Source organism: Hipposideros armiger, unplaced genomic scaffold (assembly GCF_001890085.2).
Source record: "Hipposideros armiger isolate ML-2016 unplaced genomic scaffold, ASM189008v1 scaffold_685, whole genome shotgun sequence".
Lineage (NCBI taxonomy): Eukaryota > Metazoa > Chordata > Mammalia > Chiroptera > Hipposideridae > Hipposideros > Hipposideros armiger.
The window spans coordinates 591493-613035 of NW_017732035.1; the positions used below are offsets into that span (position 1 = coordinate 591493).

General features: G+C 60.0%; 1 protein-coding gene across 1 annotated transcript in view; it reads left to right on the forward strand.

The window, feature by feature from the left end:
* Window positions 1–279: 279 nt before the first annotated feature.
* ADCY1 (adenylate cyclase 1) overlaps window positions 280–21543 on the forward strand; it is a 50586-nt gene continuing 29322 nt past the window's right edge. The window contains exons 1-6 of the mRNA XM_019626566.1: window positions 280–558; window positions 7755–7904; window positions 10634–10752; window positions 14022–14133; window positions 19550–19677; window positions 20875–21033. Of these exons, the coding sequence (XP_019482111.1) occupies window positions 7791–7904; window positions 10634–10752; window positions 14022–14133; window positions 19550–19677; window positions 20875–21033 (632 nt within the window). The 5' untranslated portion in view covers window positions 280–558; window positions 7755–7790. The remainder of the gene's footprint in view (window positions 559–7754; window positions 7905–10633; window positions 10753–14021; window positions 14134–19549; window positions 19678–20874; window positions 21034–21543) is intronic.

Consider the following 21543-nt stretch of genomic DNA (forward strand, 5'->3'; position numbering starts at 1 on the left):
GGCGGCCGGCGCCGGCCGCGGGCGTGCGACGAGGACTTCGCGTGCCCGGAGCTGGAGGCGCTGTTCCGCGGCTACACGCTGCGGCTGGAGCAGGCGGCCGCGCTGAAGGCGCTGGCCGTGCTCAGCCTGCTGGCGGGCGCGCTGGCGCTGGCCGAGCTGCTGGGCGCGCCGGGGCCCGCGCCCGGCCTGGCGAGGGGCTCGCACCCCGCGCACTGCGTGCTGTTCCTGGCGCTGCTGGTGGTCACCAACGTGCGCTCGCTGCGCGCGCCGCAGCTGCGGCGCCTCGGCCAGCTCGCGCTGCTCTTCAGCTTGACCTTCGCGCTGCTCTGCTGCCCCTTCGCGCTCGGCGGCCCCGCCGCGGTCCACGCCGGGGGAGCCGCGGGGGCGCCGACGGCCGACCGGGGCGTGTGGCAGCTCCTCCTGGTCACCTTCGTGTCCTACGCCCTGCTGCCGGTGCGCAGCCTGCTGGCCGTCGGCTTCGGGCTCGTGGTGGCCGCCTCACACCTGCTGGTCACGGCCACTTTGGTCCCCGCCAAGCGCCCGCGCCTCTGGAGGACGGTGAGTGCCGCCGCGCGCCCCCTGTCTGGTCTGGGACACGCCTGTCCGGGAGGGACTGGGGACGCAGGGGGCTGGGCGCGCGTCGACCTGTGAGGGCAGGTGGGGAAACTGAGGCCCCGAATTCGTGGGGGCGGCTGCGTTCAAGGTCACTCAGTGAGTTGGGGGCGCAGTGGGGGCCGGCACCCTGGGGCGAGGCTCTTTCCTAGTCGGAGTCTACAAAGCGCCGCTGGGCGTGGAGTGTGGAGACGGGAGACAGGGGCGGAGGGGGCAAGGATGGCTCCAAGGTCAGGCGGCTGGTGAGCCGCCAAGCGGGGCTGGAGCTCGGGGCTGTCGCTCTGATGCGCCGGTCCCCGCAGGAGGGACGGAGGGTGGGCGCGGGAGAGCGGGCTCCGGCGGGCTCCGGCGGGCTCCGGCGGGCTCCGGCGGGCTCCGGCGGGCAGGGTTCCTCGCCGGCTGTGCGCACAGCCCGGGGCTCTGCTCCCGTGCGCCTGGGGCGCGCGCACGGGGCTCGCAGACTGCCCTCCCGGCCCTGAGGCCCCCTAGGGACCCGGGCAGCGGAAAGGCCTCTGGCCCCCTTCTGTCGCCCCGGCGCCCGGCGGTGGACCCGTTTCCATCCGGAACGACTGGGTTTGCTAAGGTCGCACAGGGTTTTCTGGTCCCTGCCGCCCTCGCTCAGCCGTGGCTTTGGCACCGGCTCGCAGCACCCAAACTTTGTCACTGTCATCCGGGCGGGGCGGGCGAGATGGTTGAAAGGACGAGGTCGCGGTCCCTTCCCGCGGGCTCCTCCCCGGCGAGGACCCTGAGGCCGGAGCAGACGTCCTTGCCGCGTGGGGCTTTCGGAGCTTCTCCAGCGCCTCCGCCGCGCGGCCCCTCCCACCCGGGCTGGGAGGGGGTCCCTGAGGGAAACTCTGCTTCTGCCTGGGATGCATTTTGGCAGGAGGGTGGTGGGAACCGGAGGGGGAGGAAGGCGGGAGAGAAGGCGGCAGATGGAAGCGATGGAGGAGGGGGTGAGGCGGGGAACTGGACAGACAACTGGGGAGGCCGGCAGTCGGATAGCTGGGGCCTGGGCACCAAGTCGCCCACACCTGGACCGAGGCAGGGAGGTGCCCCCAAACAGTGATGCCCGGGTTGCTCATGGCCAGGGGGGCCACAGGACAGGGAGGAGAGACAACGCTGGGCCGGCATTTCAGAGCCCAGAGAGCGGGGTGGGGGCTGGGAGGGCAGGAGGGTGCAGCCCCTCGGGGGACCTGGAGTGAAGAGAGAAAGAGAAGTAGAGGTGAAGGCCAGAGACAGAGAGAAGGCAGAGGCGAGGGACCCCCGAGGGCTGCTGGCCCAGGGAGGGGGCGGGAAGGGCTGCCCGGCAGGGAGGCCTCCTGTGGGTGGCACCTGGCCTGCTTGACCTTCGCAGGGGTCACTCCTGCAGCGCCCTCCCTACCACCCTCCCCTCTGCGTGCGTCCCCCAGCCAGGACAACCTCCCCACGAGGACCAGAAGGGAGGCACAGAGGCCGGGTCAGATGTGGGGGGTGTGGTGGGGCCTGAGCTGACCTGGACAGGCTGGCGGGCCGCGGTGGGTGCAGGACGCTGGGGGTTCGTTCGGCTGGTTCCATGAACGCCCGTGGCGTCAGTTTCTCCTCTTCACACACAGACTGTTCTACACAGCTCCTGTCATCCCTTTCAGAGAATAAAAGACTGAAAAAGAGAGGAGAGAGTCTGTAAGGGCCCCTGGCCCTTCCCAGGACGAGGGAGCCCATCTTGGGAGTGGGTTCTTAGGGAGCAGACATCTGGGGTTCGCTGCTCCTGGCTGTGCCCTCCTGAGCAATACAGGCCTGTCCCTCACTGAGCCTCAGTTTCCCCACCTGTATAAGGGGCGTGACGGCTGCCCTGCAGGGCTGTGGTGAAAGTGAGACATTCGTGTTGGAAAAGCTCGTTTTTGAAAATTCCTGCCACTTTTAAATCGCTTGGCTTCTTTAGAATGTATTCAAATTCCCAAGTGGATGCCAGGGGTGGTGATAGTGACAAATCGATGGGGGTGGGTGCAGAGAAGCACGTGGTGAGGGGACTGGATGATGCCCAGGGGCTCCTCCCTGCCCCCAGTTGGAAAGCTCTGGGGTCTGTGACTGTCCTGCGACAAATGAAGAAGACAGCACCCACCTTCACGAAGCACGCGCCGGCTTCTCCCTGCCCCAGGTCCTCCCGCCTCCCTGCGGTGCAGCCACCTCCTGACAGTGGCTTCCTCAGGACCATGAATTTGGGGGCCAGAAACCCTCAGAGCAGGGGGACACCCCAAAGAGGCTGAAGGACAATGCACAAGGCCATCTTTGTAGCGTGTCATGTGCACGCTGGACATTGGGTGCTCTGGGGACAGGTGGGGCCAGGGTGCTCCGAGCACCTTTGGCCTCTGTAGGGAGGTTCTTGGGGTTTCCTTCAGCAATCTCGTGCTGCCCTGGTGTGCGGCGTCTGGGGGTGCTGCCTGTGTGCTTTGGGGCTCTGTAGAGCCCAGGCCAGCCTTGATGCTGAGGGCTGAGAGCATGCAGAAAGTGGGCGCAGGATCCCCAAGCAGGGGCAGGGCCCCGCTGTGGCACGTCAGGGTGCCCAGAAGTGCTGGGCGATCCCTCCTGCCGGTATGCCCTGCGGAGCGGGTGGGGTGTCCCCCCTCCGGCACAGTCCCTGTCTGGAGGGAGCTTGCTTTATTTTTGAGAATTTTTATGGGAGTTTATTTGAGCCAAGCTGATGACATGCTGGGAAGAAGGCTCTTAGACGCGGCCGGGGGCTTCGTGTTTTGATTCTAAGTCTGCAGCATCGCCTCGACCCTCAGAAGTGGCTCGACTCCGTCAGGTGCCTCTCGATGTCCCAGCCCCTCCGGGGGCAGGACGTGGCGTGAACAGAAATGGAGGGGGCTAGCGGGGAGGGAGAGGTCAGCTGCTTCCCTCTGCTGGGCCCAGGCCTGGGGAAGGGTGAGGACAGGGGACCCAGTCATTGTCGTTTTGACAGACTCACACGCTGCCTGTTCTAGGACCCCATCGACTGCTTGCGCAGGTTTGTAATCTAACCTCAGAGATGGCAGGAGGGAAGCTAATAAGATGGTGAGAAAATCTCAAAAGGGGCCTTTCTGGTTTTCTTAATTGTAGTGTTTATTTTAGGGGCTGGGGTCCACCTTGGACTTCTAAAAGGCGGCGTCCCCCAGGGTCTCCCCATGTGGCTCTCGTGGCTCCAGCGCCCCTTGCAGGCTGATGGCCCCGGCTCCCGCCTTCAGACTGACCCTTTCCAGACACTGCGCCCGCCGGTGGCCGTGGCCGGGGGGTCGCTGCTAGCCACATCTTGCATCAGAGTTCATCTTTCTCGGCAGTCTGTTCACATTCTTCTTGGTGCCCATGTCACGGCCACCCCCTGCCTCGCCAGCACTTGTGACAGGTCCTTGTCCTGAATCCCTGTTGTCCTGAGATCATCCTGCTGCCCCTGACCCCCGCCCGGCACTCCGGTCACCTCACACTCAGCCCTGCCGGGCACTCAGCCTCACCTGGTACTTGACCTCACCTGCCCTGGTCCTTCACACTCTCAGCCTCTCTTCCTGTCCTGTGTGGAGGACAAGGGGAGGGGGAGACCATGGCCACCCCCACTGGCCACCAGTGTGGCAGCCCTGATGCCCACCCAGGGCCTGGACCCAGAGATGGCAGCTGTGATGGGGTGGGCCCTGGAGTTACGTGCCTGGGTGTAGGACATGACAGCTACTGCTGGTCTTGTGACCTCAGGGAGGTTTATCCTCTCCACCCCCGTGTCTTCTCTGAAAATATGGGCAGTGGCGGCCTCGCCCCAGGGCTGTGAGTTCCAGAAGCAGTGCGTGCCTGGCCATGATGAGATCTGCACCCCCGTCTGCCATCTCTAGGCGGCCTCCGAACAGCTCCCACCCACTGCCTGCTGGGGCCGCGTGCACGGGGAGCGGCTGCTGCCAGCTCAAGGCTGGTCCTCGTCTGGCCTCCAGGCTCTGCCTCCCGGGTGTGGCCTGTCTCCTCCCCACAGCCACGATGCTGGTGGGGACAGTGAGGACGGGTCACTGCCCAGGCACATGGGGCGCCTGAGCCCCCCACTGCGGTCATGGGGCTGTGTGCTGTGGGCTCCGGAGGGGTCGCCGGGGACAGTGGCCCAGAAAGAGGCCAGAGTGCTGGGTGGTGCTCACTGAGGCCCCACCCGCAGAGCCCAGCCGGGGGAGGGGTGAGGAGGGGTGCTGCAGCCCCTGTGGGCGGCATTCCAGGGCATGACCTGCTGTCACTCGCCAGATTGGGGGTCAGGGGGCATTGAAGGCGGCATCCCCCAAAATAGCTGTGGGACAATGAGGCAGGGGCCAGGCCCCGAGAATGAGCAGCTGGCACTGTGGGGACAGGGGACTGGGTTTCCTCAGAGCAAGAGGGGAAGGGGCCTGGCACAGGTGGCAGGGTCTTAGAGCACCGGCTGCCACAGGCTGGCCTTCTTGGCTGCCCCTAAACCCAGAGGCCAGGCAGTAGGGTGACTGTCCCTCCCTGGCCAGCCTGTGCCAGCCCTGCCACCCCCTGCAGCTCCCAACACGTGCTCTTCCCCGGGCTCGGGCCCCTCTCAACCTGTTTTGCTGCCAGTGACCCAACGCCCCCTCCGGGCCACGTCTGCTAGCAGGTGACCTCTGAACATGCCTTTCTCTGTGCTGTCACCCTCATCCCTGCCAAGGCCTCTGCTCACCATGGAGGAGGGATCGGGAGGCGAGTGTGCGGCTTGGCGGGTGCAAGGGGGCCCCCGGAGTGTGGTTGCAGGCACCAGGCAGGGGACACCCCACCTCACCCCGTGGACACTGACCCTGGGCAGGCCTTGGGGCTCCTCCAGGTGAGCAGCTCACATGTGTTGATAGAGCAGCCAGGTGCTCCGTGACCACCCAGCTGGGTTCCAGTTTCCCTGGGGACTTGTCATGGCTGGAGTAGAGGGAAGGTGTGGTGAAGGTGGGTGTGGAGGGGTGACAAGCTGGGGCTCCTGGGTGACCGCCCCTACTCTCCTAGTGCTTTCCCCTTTGGCCAAACTGTCCTGCCTCCCGGACCCCTGCCCCTCAGCTCCTCAGTCCCACCCTGACCTCGGTGGGGTTGCCTGCCTTCCCCTGGCCCCTCCCCGGGCTGGCTGAGGCCTTGGTTTCTGGAAAAGCTGTGTCTGTCTGGCCCACGAGCGTGACCTCCGGTGCCCTGAACTCCTGTGCTGCGCTGACCTGGGTGCCTGGGCCCCACAGTCAGGCCCCTTGTCCTGAGGAGGTGACAGCTGACGGCTCTGCTGCGGGGCCCTCGGAGGCGGGGGTGCTGGGCAGGGAAGGTGTCTGGGGTGGGGCTGCTGCCTCCTGGCAGGATGTCCTATGTGTCATGTGTTCTACGTGTTCAAGATGTTAAAATAAGGCTGGGAGAGGCATGTGGGAGCTGGAATGATTGTGTCTCCTGCAAGGAGAAGTGTGGCTTAGGCAACGGCTGTGCTCACTGCTGTGCCTGTGGGCACTTTACCACACTCAGCACGATTTAAATGTTGACTCTACAAAGATGCACTTTATTGTTTCATATTTGCCGGTCTTCCAACTGCCACCAGTCAAGTGCCTTTGTAAACAGACTGGCGTGAGCATATGCCCAAATGCAGCAGATGGCCCGTTAGAGGACAGGAAAACGCCCTGATCACCGGGGCCATACCAGGCCCCGCGCACAGCCCAGCCCGGCCACCCAGCCCGCGAGAAGCCGGTGCCGACGCCTCAGCCGCAAGCCTGGAGTGCTGGCTACGGGAGGGCACCCAGGCTACGGGGACCAGAGATGTCTCAGGTCACGTGGGGATGATTAGGGTCAGAGCAGGCACTGTGTTCAGAGGACCTTCAGCCATTCGCCTGGACCCCTCATGGGGGTGGCTGTCCTTCCTGCTGGTTGGCAGAGGGTTTTCATGAGGAAAAACCCCATGAAACATCTTTCTAGGAGGAATCTTTCCCCCTCGCGTCTGACTGAGATGGTAAGGTGTGCGCACCCACTCGGTCAGGTGTACGTGGCACTGAATTGGCTCTGTCCAGCATGCTGACGAGTGTCACCCTAAAAAATGAAGGGCCTTTCAAAGTGGCAGGTGACAAGCATTTATTGAGAACAATAAGAACAGCTATTCAGGCAGCACTGACTGAGGCAGAAGCCAGAATGGTGTTCGGATGAGGAGACCAAGGCGATGGGTGTTTATGGGAAGGGGAGGGGACAGTGACGTCCACAGAAGAAAGACACTGCTGTTGGTACAGATAACGTGACATAGTGACATTGCTGTTCTAAACAATGTTTTTAATTTTCAGTCCGGTTGTCATAGCAGCTTTCCTGTTATCTCTGCAAACTGTTCTTTGGGATACAATGTTGCTTTAGGCCTGGTCCGAAGGTTACTTTGTTTTGTTTCAACATCCAAACGTTTGAGGCATGACAGGCAGGGCAGTCTGGGGGTGGCAGCCCCTGGGCATTGGCTCCCTTCACATTGTTTACATGAGTTCACGCTTGTTTTTTGGAGATGTTGGCTGAGTGCTGGGGTTTATGGATTCACGGGCCCCGCCTCTCCCTCTGTCACCTCCTGTGAACAGCTGTAATGTCTCCAGGTGGAGGTCATTGCTGACTGCGGCCCTGTATGTCCACGCCCCTGAGGCTTGAGGCTGTCACGTCACCTGGAGTAGGACAGGTGCAGCCCCAAGTCCTCGGTGTTTCCTCATCTCTCCTCCTCGTGGCCTCCGCCCTCTTGAGGTTGGAGACCCCATGGCTGCTGTCTCCCCGCCCGCTCTCTGGCCCCTCCCTCTGGTCCATGCCCAGGTGCTGCCAGTGGGTCGTCCATGCGACTTGGTTCCCCGTCTCCTTGTCCTGCAGTCATCCCAGTCAGGCCATTGCATCCTCAATGCCTGGAGCCCCGTGACCATGGCCTGTGGCTGGCCGGCTGCTGTATTTGTTTTGTCCTGTGTAATTGTAAGCAGCAGACAGTCCTGGGTTTCTGGCTAATCCATGAGGAGCAGTGGCCCTGGGAACCTGCCGGCAGCACCTGGCTCCATCAGGCGCGGAAACCCTCCCCGTTTGCAGCTAACAGCTCACATAAACCCCGCGGGGGCAGAGGCCCGGGTGGCTCCTCGGTGGCTGCACGCTGGCGGCTGTGAGGTGTGCGGAGCCAGGGCCCTGCTCGCACCTCACCGTCTTCTCCCTTCCAGCTCGGCGCCAACGCCCTGCTCTTCGTGGGTGTGAACATGTACGGGGTCTGTGTGAGGGTCCTGGCCGAGCGCTCCCAGCGAAGGGCCTTCCTGCAGGCCCGGAACTGCATCGAGGACCGGCTGCGGCTGGAGGACGAGAACGAGAAGCAGGTTGGTGCGGTGGTCCCCCCCGCCAGGGATGGGGGCATGGAGCGGGTGCTGGGGATGCGCCCCATCCTGGGAGGAGGTGCTGGGGGAACACGCACTGGTTCTGGGTGGGGGATATACCCCATTCTGGGAGGGGTTGCTGGGGACCCACCCTGTTCTGGATGGGGGTGCTGGGGACCCAGCGCTGCACTGATCACTGCGCCCGTCTGCTTCTGCAGGTGGCAGGACACGCAGGGCTGGGGCTGGAGGGGCTGGGAACAGGGTCCTTGAGCAAGGGGCGTCTGGGGGGAGCAGGACCAGCTGCCTGGCGCGCATTCTTGGTGGGTGAGGGGAGGCCTTTAATTTGCTGTGGCCTCCGTGGAGGGGGGGAGGGGGCTGAGCGCGCAGCCCGTGCGCATGTGGAGACCGTGTGCAGCGGGAGACCCATGAGTCGTGGGTGTGGGCTCAGTGCAGAGGTGAGGGCCTGCAGGTGGGCGGGTGACGCGCTGGAGGTCGCCGCCTTCTCTCCTGTCCAGGGTGGGCATCTAGCAGAGGTGCTGCAGCCGGGGCTCCGCGAGGCAGGAGGCGACGGCTTCAGTGCGCAGAGCGCGGCAGGCCTGCACTTGTGTGGCTGCCACGTCCCAGAGGGGAGAGCGAGGGGCTGGCTCTGAAATGCACACCCCAGTGTGAGACTCCTGCCGTTTTGTTCAGGGACAGGAACCTGCAGATGGAAGCTCTGTCCTGGGCTCTCAGTCCCTCTCACTGATCACAGACGCGATGCCACAGTAATCCTGGCCCAGGCTGATCAGTTACTTTTTGGTGCAGGTCGTAGGGCGCTTCGCCTCAGACCTGGGGGACAGTCTCTGACTGTCTCAGGGAACGGTGTGCTGTGAGCATCGCCACTGGGCCCGCACGGCCGGGACTGTCCCTGCTTGGCCTGTGCCTGCCGTGACTGTTTGGGGCAATGCCGTGACAAAGGTGATATTAGCTGCAGCACGAGGGGCAGCCCTCCCCTCCTTTGTGGTTTAGAACTAAGAGCTCTGCAGTCGAGGGACGAAATTTTAAAAGAAAGTGTGACTTCTTTGGTGCAAAACCCGAGTTTTTATTGGTTTCTGGCTCTGCTCCCTGCAGACGCAGACAGACACGGCCTCCCCCGCTGTTTCTACAAGTGCAAATATTGGAACAGCTGTCCGTCCCTCTCAGGGCAGCCCACAGAACCAGAGGGCTGGAGGACGGCGGGCAGGGCCTTGTCTGCCCGCTGGACAGTTATATGTTTCCAGATGGTTCTCTGCTGTACTTGGAGAAAGCACCCAGCTTGTCAGTCCCCGAGGCTGACCCCGTCGAGAGGGACTCGGGGATGCTGAGGGGACCCCACCCGCCCCGTGTCAGAACAAGCCCGGCTGCCGGAGAGGGTCCTTGTGGAACAGAGATGTGTCTGTCCCTCCTGTCTGGGTTCTTGGTTTTCTAAAGCTAATTTCGGGCCTCTGCTTCATTGTTAAGCTAAAGAAATGGTTCTGTTTTATAAATGTGAGCACAGGGGCTGGCTCAGAGGATGTAACTGACTGGGAAGGAGAAAGAAGCGAGGGACAAAGTGGCCGGTGGCAGAGGGAACAGAGGCGGCCGGAGCCCAGAAGGCCCTGCCGTCCCTTTACAGTCTCAGGGGTCCTCGCGGTGCACAGGTTCACGCGGAAGTTCTGGGTACGGACACCCGGGGAGACGTCCCGAAGGCCTTTATAGGCCTCAGTTTCAGGACAGAATGTCACAATTGATTCTTTGAAATAGAAAAGCCTTGGAGACCTGAATCGAGAAGAAAGAGCCGGCAGAAAGGAGAGCATTAGGACAGGAAAGCTCGGCTGCAGACAAAGGCAGGTTAAAAATAGACAACAGGGAAACACTCACGATGAGCCGATGCCAGAATATCTGAAAGCTTAGACAAAATGGTCAAATTCCCAGAACGGCATCAGTTACCGGAACTGATTCTAGAAGAAAAAGAAAGCTTGAAGCGTCCTATGACCAGTAAGACACTGACTCAGAAATGGAAAACCGGCCTGATGGTTGTACAGACGAGGCTTCCAGGGGAAACCGCTCTGTTTCTGTGAAGGTGTCATTTTGGGGGCATCCTAGAGGGAGAAGCACACGGCATGTGGGACCGGCACTTGTCACGGTCCTCTGGAGATGGATTCAGTCATGTCAACAGCTTCTTCCATTCTGCTGCCCAGCCATGTCCGTGGTGGGGCTCGGGGTACGCTGTGCCCAGGAGGGCGGCCGAGTCCCCAGCGGGTACTCCTCTGGCAAAGCTCAGGTGTTTATTCTGCCCTTTGGGGGAAAGAACAACCGATCCCTGGAGACCAGGAGAAAATGCCATGTGGCCTCCAGACCTGCTTGTGTCTGTCTGTCCTGGGAGACAGGGGCTCTCCCAGTCCGTCTCCATGTCCCTCTCTTCGTGTGGGGCGGTGGGGCAGGCAGCGGGGCCTGGCTGCCTGGGTCCTTCCTGTGACCTGATGCCGGTGACGCTGGGGCGCACGGCCGGCAGCTTGGAACAGCTGGGGCACCGTGGGTGGCTGGTTGTTCTGTAGGTGAAGCTCGCACCTGCCCAGTGCTCCAGGAGCAAGTTACCCGCACAGGACCGCCCAGGCCTGGGCCGGGCAGCGCCTGCAGGACCGGACCGCGTGCTGGCCTTGTGTCCCAGACGGGCGCATGGACGACGCACAGGAGGGCTCTGCTGTATCACACTGCCTGTCTCTCCCATCCAGGAGCGGCTGCTCATGAGCCTCCTGCCCCGGAATGTCGCCATGGAGATGAAGGAGGACTTCCTGAAGCCCCCCGAGAGGATCTTCCACAAGATATACATCCAGCGGCACGACAACGTGAGGTAGGGCTGCTCTGGCCGGCGGCGGCGGGCCCGGGAGCTGAGTTGGAGGTGATGATAGAGGTGGGGGTGACGGAGGTGGGAGGTGATGGAGGTGGGAGGTGACGGAGGTGGGGTGACGGTGGTGGGAGGTGACGGAGGTGGGAGGTGACGGAGGTGGGGTGACGGTGGTGGGAGGTGGTGGCTGAGGTGGGCAGAGGGCCCCAGTTTGAGGGGAGGAGGGGGCAGGTGTGGGTCAGCAGACCCAGGTGAGCACCTGCCTTGCAGAGAAGCAGGTTCCACAAGGGGGGTGGAGTGGTGGCTTCTCAGGTGACACCTGTCACAGCTGCTCTTTCTGATTAGTCAGCAACTCTGCTTTCCTGTGTTGGCTAGAGAGGTCAAAGCTCTGTCGCTAAGCACGTTGGGGCAGTGGAGTGGCCTTTCGGGTTGGGAATTCCCCGCGTCAGGCTAACAGCTCGGCGTTATTCCAGTTGTGCTGGGCCTGGGACAGGTGCCCTCCTCTTCCGCAGCCTGTCCATCTCATGACAGCCCTGGGGTGGCGTTGTTGTTCCCATGTTACGGGTCAGGAAATAGACCCCTGGGAACCAGCTTGCCTGACACTCTCAGCTTCACTTGTTTGTTTTTAAAGGGTCTGTTGAAAAGTACTTTGTCCTGTTAAGGCTTGCACCTCCCCCTAATGTTGCCTGTCTGGGGCAGCCCTGTACCTAAGAGTCACTCAGGCAGGAGATGGCGTGGACGCCCCGCCCTGCCTTCCTGTCCTCTGTTCTGTGCTGACTCTTGGTGTTGGTGCCAGGCCTCCCTGCCCATGGGGCCTGTGACACAAATGGGTAAGAAAGCGTCGTTGTGTCTCTGTCGAGTGCTGCCGACCGGGTCCCTTGAGCTGGTACTTGTTCGTCCCTGTGTGCAAGCCCGCGTGGCTAACCGTGTCCAGCTGAGCTCCTTACCTGTGGGCACACTCGCTCCCACTGCCGTGCCTCTTGCTAAGGACCCGTGTTGTCCTGTTGCAGAGGGGCACACTGAAGACCCCATGTGCGGGGCCAGCATTGGCGCCCAGGCAGGACAGACCTCTCCTCTAGACATGGGGTTCCATTAACGACATCACAGCCCTGTGGTCCACCAGCATTGTCCCCTCCACTCACAGGAGAGGGAACTGAGGTTCCTCCAGTGAGGCGAGTGGGCAGGACTCCCCGGCCCGTGAGTGGCGGGGCTGAGGCTGGACCTGGGATTGGCTGGTATCAGGGGACGTCTGCGCAGATTTTCCCAGCTGCCCACTGGCTCTAATTAGTGGTACAGACACAATGCAGTGACCCAGCCCCTGCTGAGAAGACCAGACCTCCAGAACATTCCAGGGAGTGCCTCCTGGGCAAAGCGTCTGCACACAGTAGGGAAGGCATCAGATGTCACCTGGGGCTGCAGGTGCAGGTGGGCATGGTGCGTGCCCGCCCCAGTGCCCTCCCCGCCTGTCCTCTGACCTGGACAACTGTGGATGTGGCCAGTCACTGCGTCCCTTCACTGCTGAAAGTCTCCACTCTCGTTCCCTGGCGGGAGCCTTGTTGCCACGGCTGGTGGGCTGGTGTGCTGGATGTGGGCACGACGGGAGAGCAAGATGAGGCCCCCGGTGGCAGTGGCGCCAGCCCCGCCCTGGCCTCTGGCCACCCTCCAGCAGGGGCTGGACATGTCCTTCTGCGGCTCAGATGCAAACTTCGCCTGGATTTCCTTGCTGTCCGTGTGAGCTCTTCGGTGGGTCCACGTCGTTCCTGGGCTAACATACAAACTCAGGGCGCCATTTGCACTTCATCCCTCGCTGATGCTGTCGTGAGTGGGGAACAGGACATCTGAAATCCTCCCCTTTATAAAAGCAATGGCACTCCCTGCGAAAATGGTCAGAGTCAACATTGTCAGAACACTGGAAATTAACCGAAGTTTTGCAAGAATTCAGGAAGGTTTAAGAAAAACAGCTAACTCCTGGTAAGAACAAGGAGCTTGGTGGACTCCAACGTCGCCCCGACCCGCCTTTGTCTCTCCAGCCCCTTGATGGCTTTGAAAACCAGCAGCTGTGATCACAGTGGAAACCTGCACCCTGGCAGCCCCCGGAGGGGCGTCGTCACTTTCACAGTCCTGTTGTCAGAGAACTTCCCTAATTTGACCGGAAGTTCCCTGGACGCCCCAGCAAGCGTGGGCTTGTCTTTATGGGAGCGGACTCAAAGCTCAGTGTGAACAGCCTCCGCCCAGGGCATGGATGCAAAACGATCAGCGGCAACTGTTTAGCATCAGAGCTGCCGTGGGCGGCGCTGCCCGCGGAGACGAGCAGCTAGGGAATCAAAAACCACCAAGGAAAAGCTGAGGAATGGATGTCCAGCGGCACTCGGAAAGGCTTGGGGATATTCCTGGGAAGCAGAGTCAAGCGTAGGCTGTGCGCACGCTCAGAAAAGGCCCAGAAGGCCCTGCGCTCTCATTAGGTGCATGACATCCGTTTCAGAGCTTTACGTTTGTAACCCGTTTACCCTCACAGCCGACGAGGCGGACTCGAGTCTTGTCCTCATTTTACAGAAGAAAGGACTGACGGGCGGGAGCGTTAGATGGGTTGCCGGGGTCCCACCACTCGCTCCACTGCCCTCCTGCCCTTCCTGGGTTGGCTCCGGGAGCCTTCATCCTGGAGACGCGTGCCGCACTGCTTATAGCTTGTACCCGTGCTCTAGCCCGTCTGCAGCCCTCGGCTTTTGACAAGTCATTGTATGGTTTCTCGCCCACCTCAGTTTGGCACATGCTGTTTGTACTTCTGAACGCCCCCACCCTCCCTCCTTCCAAGGGAGGTGTGCCCCTGTCCTGTGCACAGCACAGTAATGCACTGTGAGGCCCCGACCATGTCCCGGCCTCGTGTCGCCTGTGTCAGCTGCCAGGAGACGAAAGAGGGTGCAGAGGGCCCCTTACTTCTTAAAAGCATGTCACTTCTGCTCATGAGCCACCAGCTACGACTGTCATGGGGTCACCCTGGGAAGGGGGCAGGTCTAGTGGACGTGGAGCTGCCCCCCCCCCGTGTCCTGGGAGGGGTCAGCAGGAGCCCTGGGTGGCTGCAGCATGTCCTCCCTGTGTGACCATGAAAAGCCTGTGGCTTCTCCCAGCCTGTAGAGCGGGAAGGACAGAGCCTTGGCTTCCAGCCTGGGTCGAGGAATCACGGGGAGATTTGCGTTAAGGTGGCTCCAGGGGCGGTCACTCGCCTGAGCAGGCGCGTGTCGTGTCAGGTGGAGGGCAGCGCACCGTGTCTCTTGCAGCATACTCTTCGCGGACATCGTGGGTTTCACGGGCTTGGCGTCCCAGTGCACCGCCCAGGAGCTGGTGAAGCTGCTGAACGAACTCTTCGGCAAGTTCGACGAGCTGGCCACGGTAAGCACAGCCTGCGTCCCACGTCATTGGAACTGGGTCTGGGGTCCCACCTGCCTGAGAAGTGGGCTCGCCCAGCACGGTCACTGCTGGGTCAGCTCACTCCTCAGTGACGAGTTTCCTGGGGTCGCGTGTTGGGTTTGCAGAGGGAAGGCCGTGCACCCGCCCAGCCAGCACCCGCTGTGAAGGGCCCCAGGCCCAAGCGGGCTGGCAGTGCAGTGAGGCTGTGGCCCGTGGGGACGTGGCCGCCGTCACAGCTCCTCGCCCGCACGGCCTTGGCAGGGGCTCTGCAGCAGGCCCGAGCTAGCCTTCTTGTCTTGTGCTTGATCTCACCAGTGAAAGCATCAGTCTTCCATCTCTAAGTGCGAGGTTAGCCCTACGGTTTTGTGGATGCTTTTAATCAAGTGGTAGAATTTCCTTTTATTCTCATTTTGTTTCTATCAGAAATGGATGCTGGGTTTTGTCCAATGTTTGACTGTGTCTACAGCAATGATGCTGTGGGTTTTCAGTTTTAGCTAATATGATGAGTTATATCGATTTATGGTAGAACGTTAGAACATCCTCGCGTGCCTGGGACCAGCCCGACTCGGACAGACTGTGTTATCCTTTTCACGTGTTGTGGGCTTCGATTTGCTAATCTTTTATTTAGAATTTTCCCACTTATGTTCCTGAGGATGTTATTCGGTGGCTTTCTTTTCTTATCTCATAGGAGAGCTCGGGGGTATTTCCTCCTGTTCAATTTTCTGGGAGAGTTTGTGTGGAATTGGTGTAATTTCTTTCTTAAATGTGTGAATCCACCTGGGCCTGCACTTTTGTTCATGGAAGTTTTTAACTACAAATTCAATTTCTTTAAATAGGACTAGTCAGGTTATCTTTTTTCTTCTTCCTCAAATGAGCTTGATAGTTCTTTTTTTAATCTTCCAAGGAATCTGTTCATTTAATCTAAGTTGTCAAAATTATTAGAATAAAGCTATTCACAATATTTCTCGTTACCCTTTTAATATCTAAACTCTGTGGTGATACCACCTCTCCCGTTCCCGATTTTGGTAATTTGCGTCTTCCCTTTTTCCTGATCGTTATGGGTAGAGGTTTGTCGATGTTATTGATCTCCTTAAAGAAGTTGCTTTTGGTTTTGTCGATTTCGCTAGTCTTCTATTTTACGAGTTTTCTGTCTGATTTGTATTATTTTGTTTCTTTTGCTTATTTTGGTTTTACGTTGCTCTTAATTTTGTAGTTTCTTTTTTTCTTTTATTGGGGAATTGGGGAAGGGGAACAGCCAAGTTGTTGTCCTTCACTCTTAGTTGTGGAGGGCGCAGCTAGCTCAGTTCCAAGTCCAGTCGTGCTGTTCAGCTCAAGGTGCTGTGTTCAATCTTAGTTGCGGGTGGGCGTAGCCACCATCCCATGCGGGAGTCAAACCGGCAGCCTTGTTGTTAAGAGAGCACGCTCTATCCGCTGAGCCATCCGGGCAGCAGCTCAGTTCAAGGTGCCAAATTCAGTCTTTAGTTGCGGGCAGGTGTAGCCCACCATCCCATGTGGGAGTCCATCAGGCAACCTTGTTAGGAGCACGTGCTCTCACCAGCTGAGCCATCCTGCCACGTGTTGGCAGCTCAGCTGCAGCTCAGCTCGGGCACAGCTCTCTGGCCCATGTGGGAATCGAACCGGCGGCCCTGTTGCTCAGAGCTCGCGCTCTTAACCAACTGAGCCACTCGGCCGGCTCCCGTTTTGTAGTTTCTTAAGGTAGAAGCTGAGGTCATTGATTTGAGATCTTTTTTCTCTTCTAATATAACATTTAGCTGGGACTGTCCTGTGACGTACTGTTTAGCAGCATCCCAGATTTCTATCTTGTGTTTTTATTTTTATTCAGTCCAAAAAGTTTTCTAATTTCTTTTTTCATCTTTCTTGACCCAGTGGATTTTTTTTGTGGGGGGGGATTTTTCAAAGATATTTCTGTTTTTTTGTTTTTTTTTTTACTTCAAATTTAATTCCATTATGGTCAGAAAATATACTTTTTTAAATTTGAATGCTCTTTAATTTATGGCCCAGAAACAGTCTACTTTGGTGAATGACCCTGTACACTGGAAAATGCTGTCTCCTGCGTTTTTAGAAATCTCGTGTTTGGGAGTGTTCTGTGGACGTTTGTTAGGCCGGCTGGCTGGTCGCAGTGCCCACGTGTCGAGATCCTTAGGGTCTCCGGGGACTTGCTCTCAGCGAGTGAGAGGGGAGCCCAGACTCTCCAGCCTGGTCATTGTCTCCACGTCTCCTTTCCGTCCTACGGCTTTGGCTCCACGTTTTCTCAAGCTCTGTTATCAGATTCGTAACCATTTAGGACTGTTCGCTCCTCATGCTGAGTTAAGTCTTTTCTCAGGAAGAAATTACCCTCCTCACCCTGGTCCTGGTCTCTGCTCTGCAGCCTGGTCTCCTGTGAATACGGCCATTCCCAGGGTGCTGTGATTCTTGTCAGGAGGCAGGCTTCTCCCTCCTCTTGTCTTCAATGTCTTTTTATATAAAATGTACGCTTTAAGTGTTGGGTTTTCCTTTTTAAAAATCTAATCTGACAACCTTGATCGTGTCACATTTGGACAAAAACTCACCACTCTTTTCCAAATACCTTTGGTGTCCCCTTTCGTTCCCTCAGGGACCCCAGTTGTCCCACAGCTCCGATGATTTTTTTTCATGTTTTGGATTCTTTTTCCTTCTGTTTCCTTCTGGACAGTCTCTACTGCTGTGTCCTCAGGTCCCTGGCCGTCCCTCCTGTCGTATCCGTGGAGCCTTGTCCGTGCAGACACCTCCATCTCCACAAGCTCAGTTTGGGCCTTTCCCCCTCGTTGATGTGACTGTGATTGTATATGTTTGGAATATATTCTCTAACCTCCGTGGGCCGAGTTTTTCAGCTTATGCCGTCTTGTATGTGCTCCTGGCGTGGGGCGCGGGCCCATCAGCTGTGCAGGCATGGAAAGCACACACAGCTGTGCAGGAAGCACACCTTTCCTCATGCAGCCCCTGCTGGCGGGTAGACAAACACGGGCGTGTTTGCCCTGGGCGCCAGGGTGGTGCGTGGCCTGTTTGCCCCTTATCCACGGCTCAGCTGCAGAAGCCAGCAGCACTTTTGACCTTTTCGCCGTTTATTGGGTCCATTTTAGACTGCGTTTCCTCTGATGTCCTGTACACTTGGGGAGCTGGGCATGTCCCTTTGAGTTGATGGGGAGACACCTGTCTGGGGCTCAGTGTTGCTCCACACCTGTGGGGGGATGGGCCCTTCTCTGGATGTCAGATCTCTTAGTGGGAAAGTGAGTGGCTACACGACGCTGTGCATTCCGCTGGTTCCAGGAGGCTGCGTGCTGGCCGCGGGGATGAGCCTGTGTCCTGGCGTGGCCTCCTGTCAGCAAGCAGCCTGCACTGGTCCTGGCCCCGCCACTCAGGGCGACAGGTGATGGCAGCCAGTCCTCAGCTCTGGTCATGAGCCCGGAATCCTTCAGGGCCTGTTTCCAGAGACAGCCCCGTCCCACTGCTGTGACTTCTCAGCCCCAGGGTGGCTGTTCCCGCACACGGCAGGGACGCGTGGGATTCAGGACGGTGCAGGTGGCCCACCGGTCACTCGTGTCACCAGGCATCTGAGGCTGGACAAGTGCGGGAGGCGCTTCCTCTCCGGTCTGCGCGTTCGCATCCCATGGGGCTCTTCGAGTCACTGGTGGGCTCCCGCGCTGCTGCTTGCCTGTCCTGCCACATTTAGCCCCCCAAAGCCAGCCCCTCCAGCCACCTCCCCCGTTTTTCTTCTCCCTTTGGCCAGAAACAGCTGTTTAGGCATCACAAATGCTCCCTGGGGGAGCTCCAGGCACTGACTTTCAATATTTACAGGGAAGATTTTAATCTCTAAAACACTGAAACCAGTGAAAAACGGCCTTTTTGGTCTCTAGGGCTTGCTAACAGAAGCCAGGACACTTGAGAAGAATAAACCAGGCGACGTGTTAACATTTGCTTCTCCAGTCTGTTCTGGGCTGTGTCTGCTGCCCCATGGCGGAGCCTGGCCAGGAGGGACACAGCCTTGTGACACTATAACCATGTGCCAGCTGTGTGTCCTGACCGTCCGCTAAGGACGGCCGCTCTTCCAGAGGCCCCTCCGGGACACGGTGGGTTTCGTCCACCCATGGAGCCTGTCATACCACCCATCGTGGACCCTGCCTGTCACCTCTAGATGTCCCTCCTCGGGGGTGGGCCTCTGGGGAGTCATGTCACACATCTACCGCCTGTATCCCAGCCCTCTGATTACAGCAGCTCCTTCCTGTGGGGGCTGCCCTCGGGGAGCCCACCCTGCCCGCTCTACCACAACGTCCCTTCCCTGTGGGGGTCACCCTGCGTCTCTGAGGTACAGGGGAGGCTGTTTGGGGCAGCCCCCCACAGCTCCTAATTCACCTTTGAATCTGACGGCACTCACCCCCCAAATCTGCCTGTCAGGTCTGAGACCATTCACTCACTCACTCACACCTACCCCTTCAACAGCCTCATACGAGCACCTGTCCCAGGGACAGGGTGTCGGGGACACGCACAGGTGAAGGGGAGGCCTTGGAGTCATGGGGCCTGGACACAGCTGGGAACACTGCAGAGCTGGCTGGGGGCACACGGACGCCCACAGTCACCCACACACATGTCCACAGAGATGCCACCAGGTGGGGCAGGTCACCCCAGATCTCCAGAATGAGGGCTTGGTGATCCGTCTGACAGTGTAAGACGAGAACCCATGTGTCAGTAGGTGCCGTCACTTCCGTGCGCTCCTGGGAGGGAGGGGTCTCAAACCCCAGACCACCGGCATCGAGGAGTCAGCTCGTGTGTGTGGCTCGGGGCTCAGAGTTAAACAGGAGTGTGGCTGTGTTCTCAGGGGGGCCCGGGGCTGTGGGCTTTGCCGACCTCGGGCTCAGGGAGGCCGGTCTCCTCACGTGCACAGCACAGGACAGACAAGGCCATTCCTTGGGGAGAGCTGCTCACAAGTCCTGTGCGCCTGGACTCAGGGCTAAAGCCGCAGGGACACGCAGATGTGTGCGGCCTGCACTCCCGGGTGGGTGGGGGAATCCGGCACGTTCCAGGAGGCTGTCACATGCACTCAGGAGGTGCCTGTGCCCCTCTTGGGGGCGAAAGCCCCACTGCGGGAGAGGGGCTGGCTCCCCGGGTAGCTCCACAGCCTTGCAGGGTTTGTGGGGTTGGCCTGCCGAACGGAGAGAAAGGCAGGTGGACCCCTGCCTGGAGCAGGCCTGAGTGTAGGTGTGGGGGATCCTGACCCCAGCCAAGGGCCCCTCGGGGAGTCCCTTGGGTCAGGCCGGGGGCCCTGGCGTGAGTGGCGCCCTGTGCTCTGTGGTGACCGCGTCTGGTGGTGGGAAGGTGCTCGGCCCGGTGGGTCACTGACGTGCCATTTGCCTCTTGCCTGAAGGAGAACCACTGCCGGCGTATCAAGATCCTGGGGGACTGCTACTACTGCGTGTCCGGCCTCACCCAGCCTAAGACTGACCATGCCCACTGCTGCGTGGAGATGGGCCTGGACATGATCGACACCATGACGTGAGTGCCGCAGGGCCTGTCCCTTATGGACGTCCCCCCTTCGTGGACGCTCCCCACTTCTGCCCCAGGAGGCCCCCCGCAGGCCCGCACTGTCCCAGCCAGTCCGTCCAGGTGGGCCACCTGTGCCAGGGCTGCAGAGGACCAACCCGCAGGGTGAGGGGCTGGGTGAGGGAGTGCCGCCTGGTCTGTGGAGCCCCCTTGACCCGCTTCTGCACTTGGTTGGGGCTGCGTTGTCTGTGGTAACGCAAGTGTTGCCAGGCATGCATGAGTCACGCAGAAAGGTGGCCTTCGGAGCTTCCCTGGGCTCTGAAGGGAGCCTGACCAGGGCGTCGCCTGGGGAAGACTTGGCCCAGAGCCAGCCGAGTTCCACTAGGAAAGGAGCCGCGTGTGCTCGTCTCCCTGGGCCGGCGACCAGGTCTCAGGTGCGCTCTGTGGGGCGAGGGTTGGATGGAGCAGGTGAGTGTTTCGGGAACGCCATGGGCCTGGCTGCCGCTCCTTAGCCAGCCTTGCCTGTTGCGTCCTTGGTACTGACAAGCGTGGTCAGGCGAGGAGCCTTCCGTCCAGTTAGCAGGGCGCAGCCCCGAGACCCTCTGTGCTCAACGGCGCCCCTTCCCACACAGGCTCTGGGCTTTCCTGGTCTGCCTTGTCCTTTATTCCTGTTTCTTTCAATCTGACTTTTATATCAGGAAAGGCTTCTGTGGGGGTGGGGGTGGGGGGGTGCACATCCCCGGTCCTGCCCGGGAAACCCTGCGACTATCTGCTGTTTGGGTTTGCGCCTGGCACCGAGCTGTGTGGGGCTGGACTGACTTGCCTGCCTCTCCCTGTCCATGGTCCATTTGCCCCAGGAAACAGGGTTCCCTGGCTGTGTCTTCTGGCCTTTCAGTCATTGGCCCCAGGTCCCCGGGGTCCTGCCAGGCCGAGACCTTTGACTCTGGGACTTGCTACCTGAGGCGGTTCGCCCCTCGCCAGCTGGGTGTCTTGCTCAGCCTCCCAAGGCTGCCTTCTGCTTCAGCTCCTGAGGGCCTTGGGGCCCCGAGTCTCTGTCTGGAAAAACTGGAGTCCCTGCCCCCCAGTTCCTGGCTCTGGATAGGAAAGAAGGTGTCAGAGAGATAGCTCTGATGAGGTCAGCGGATGCCTGAGCCCCTGCCCCAGGGCAGACAGCGGCCCCTGCCCACACCCTGTGTCTGTGTGCTGCAGGTCCGTGGCCGAGGCCACCGCGGTGGCCCTGAACATGCGTGTGGGGCTGCACACCGGCCGGGTCCTGTGCGGGGTCCTGGGCCTGCGCAAGTGGCAGTACGACGTGTGGTCCAATGACGTGACCCTGGCCAATGTCATGGAGGCCGCTGGCCTGCCTGGGTAAGTCGGGGCGGGCCACGGCCCCGCCCTGAGTGGGAGAGGGGATTTGAATCTGACCCCCCCGAGTAGGGACCCAGGAGACAGTCCCCTGGGAGCAGCGGTTCTCAACCTGTGGGTCGCGACCCCTTTGGGGGTCGAACGACCCTCTCACAGGGGTCACCTAAGACCATCGGAAAACAAATTTACATTATGATTCATAACAGTAGCAAAATGACAGTTATAGAGTAGCAAAGAAAATAATTTTATGGTCGGGGGTCACCACAACATGAGGAGCTGTATTACGGGGTCGCGGCCTTAGGAAGGTGGAGAACCGCTGCCCAGAGCCACCAGCACCCGCAGAGCAGCCGCGGGGACAGTGAGCGGCCCTGGGCGCTGTCCGCGGTGCTGACCGCCATCCGTGTTTTGCTCTTTCCTTCCGGGTGGAAAGTGCTGGGGTTAGAGCCCCGCTGGGGGGCTGTGGGACCACCTGGCCTGGGGGTGAGATGTGGGGGTGGGGCCAGGCTCAGGGAG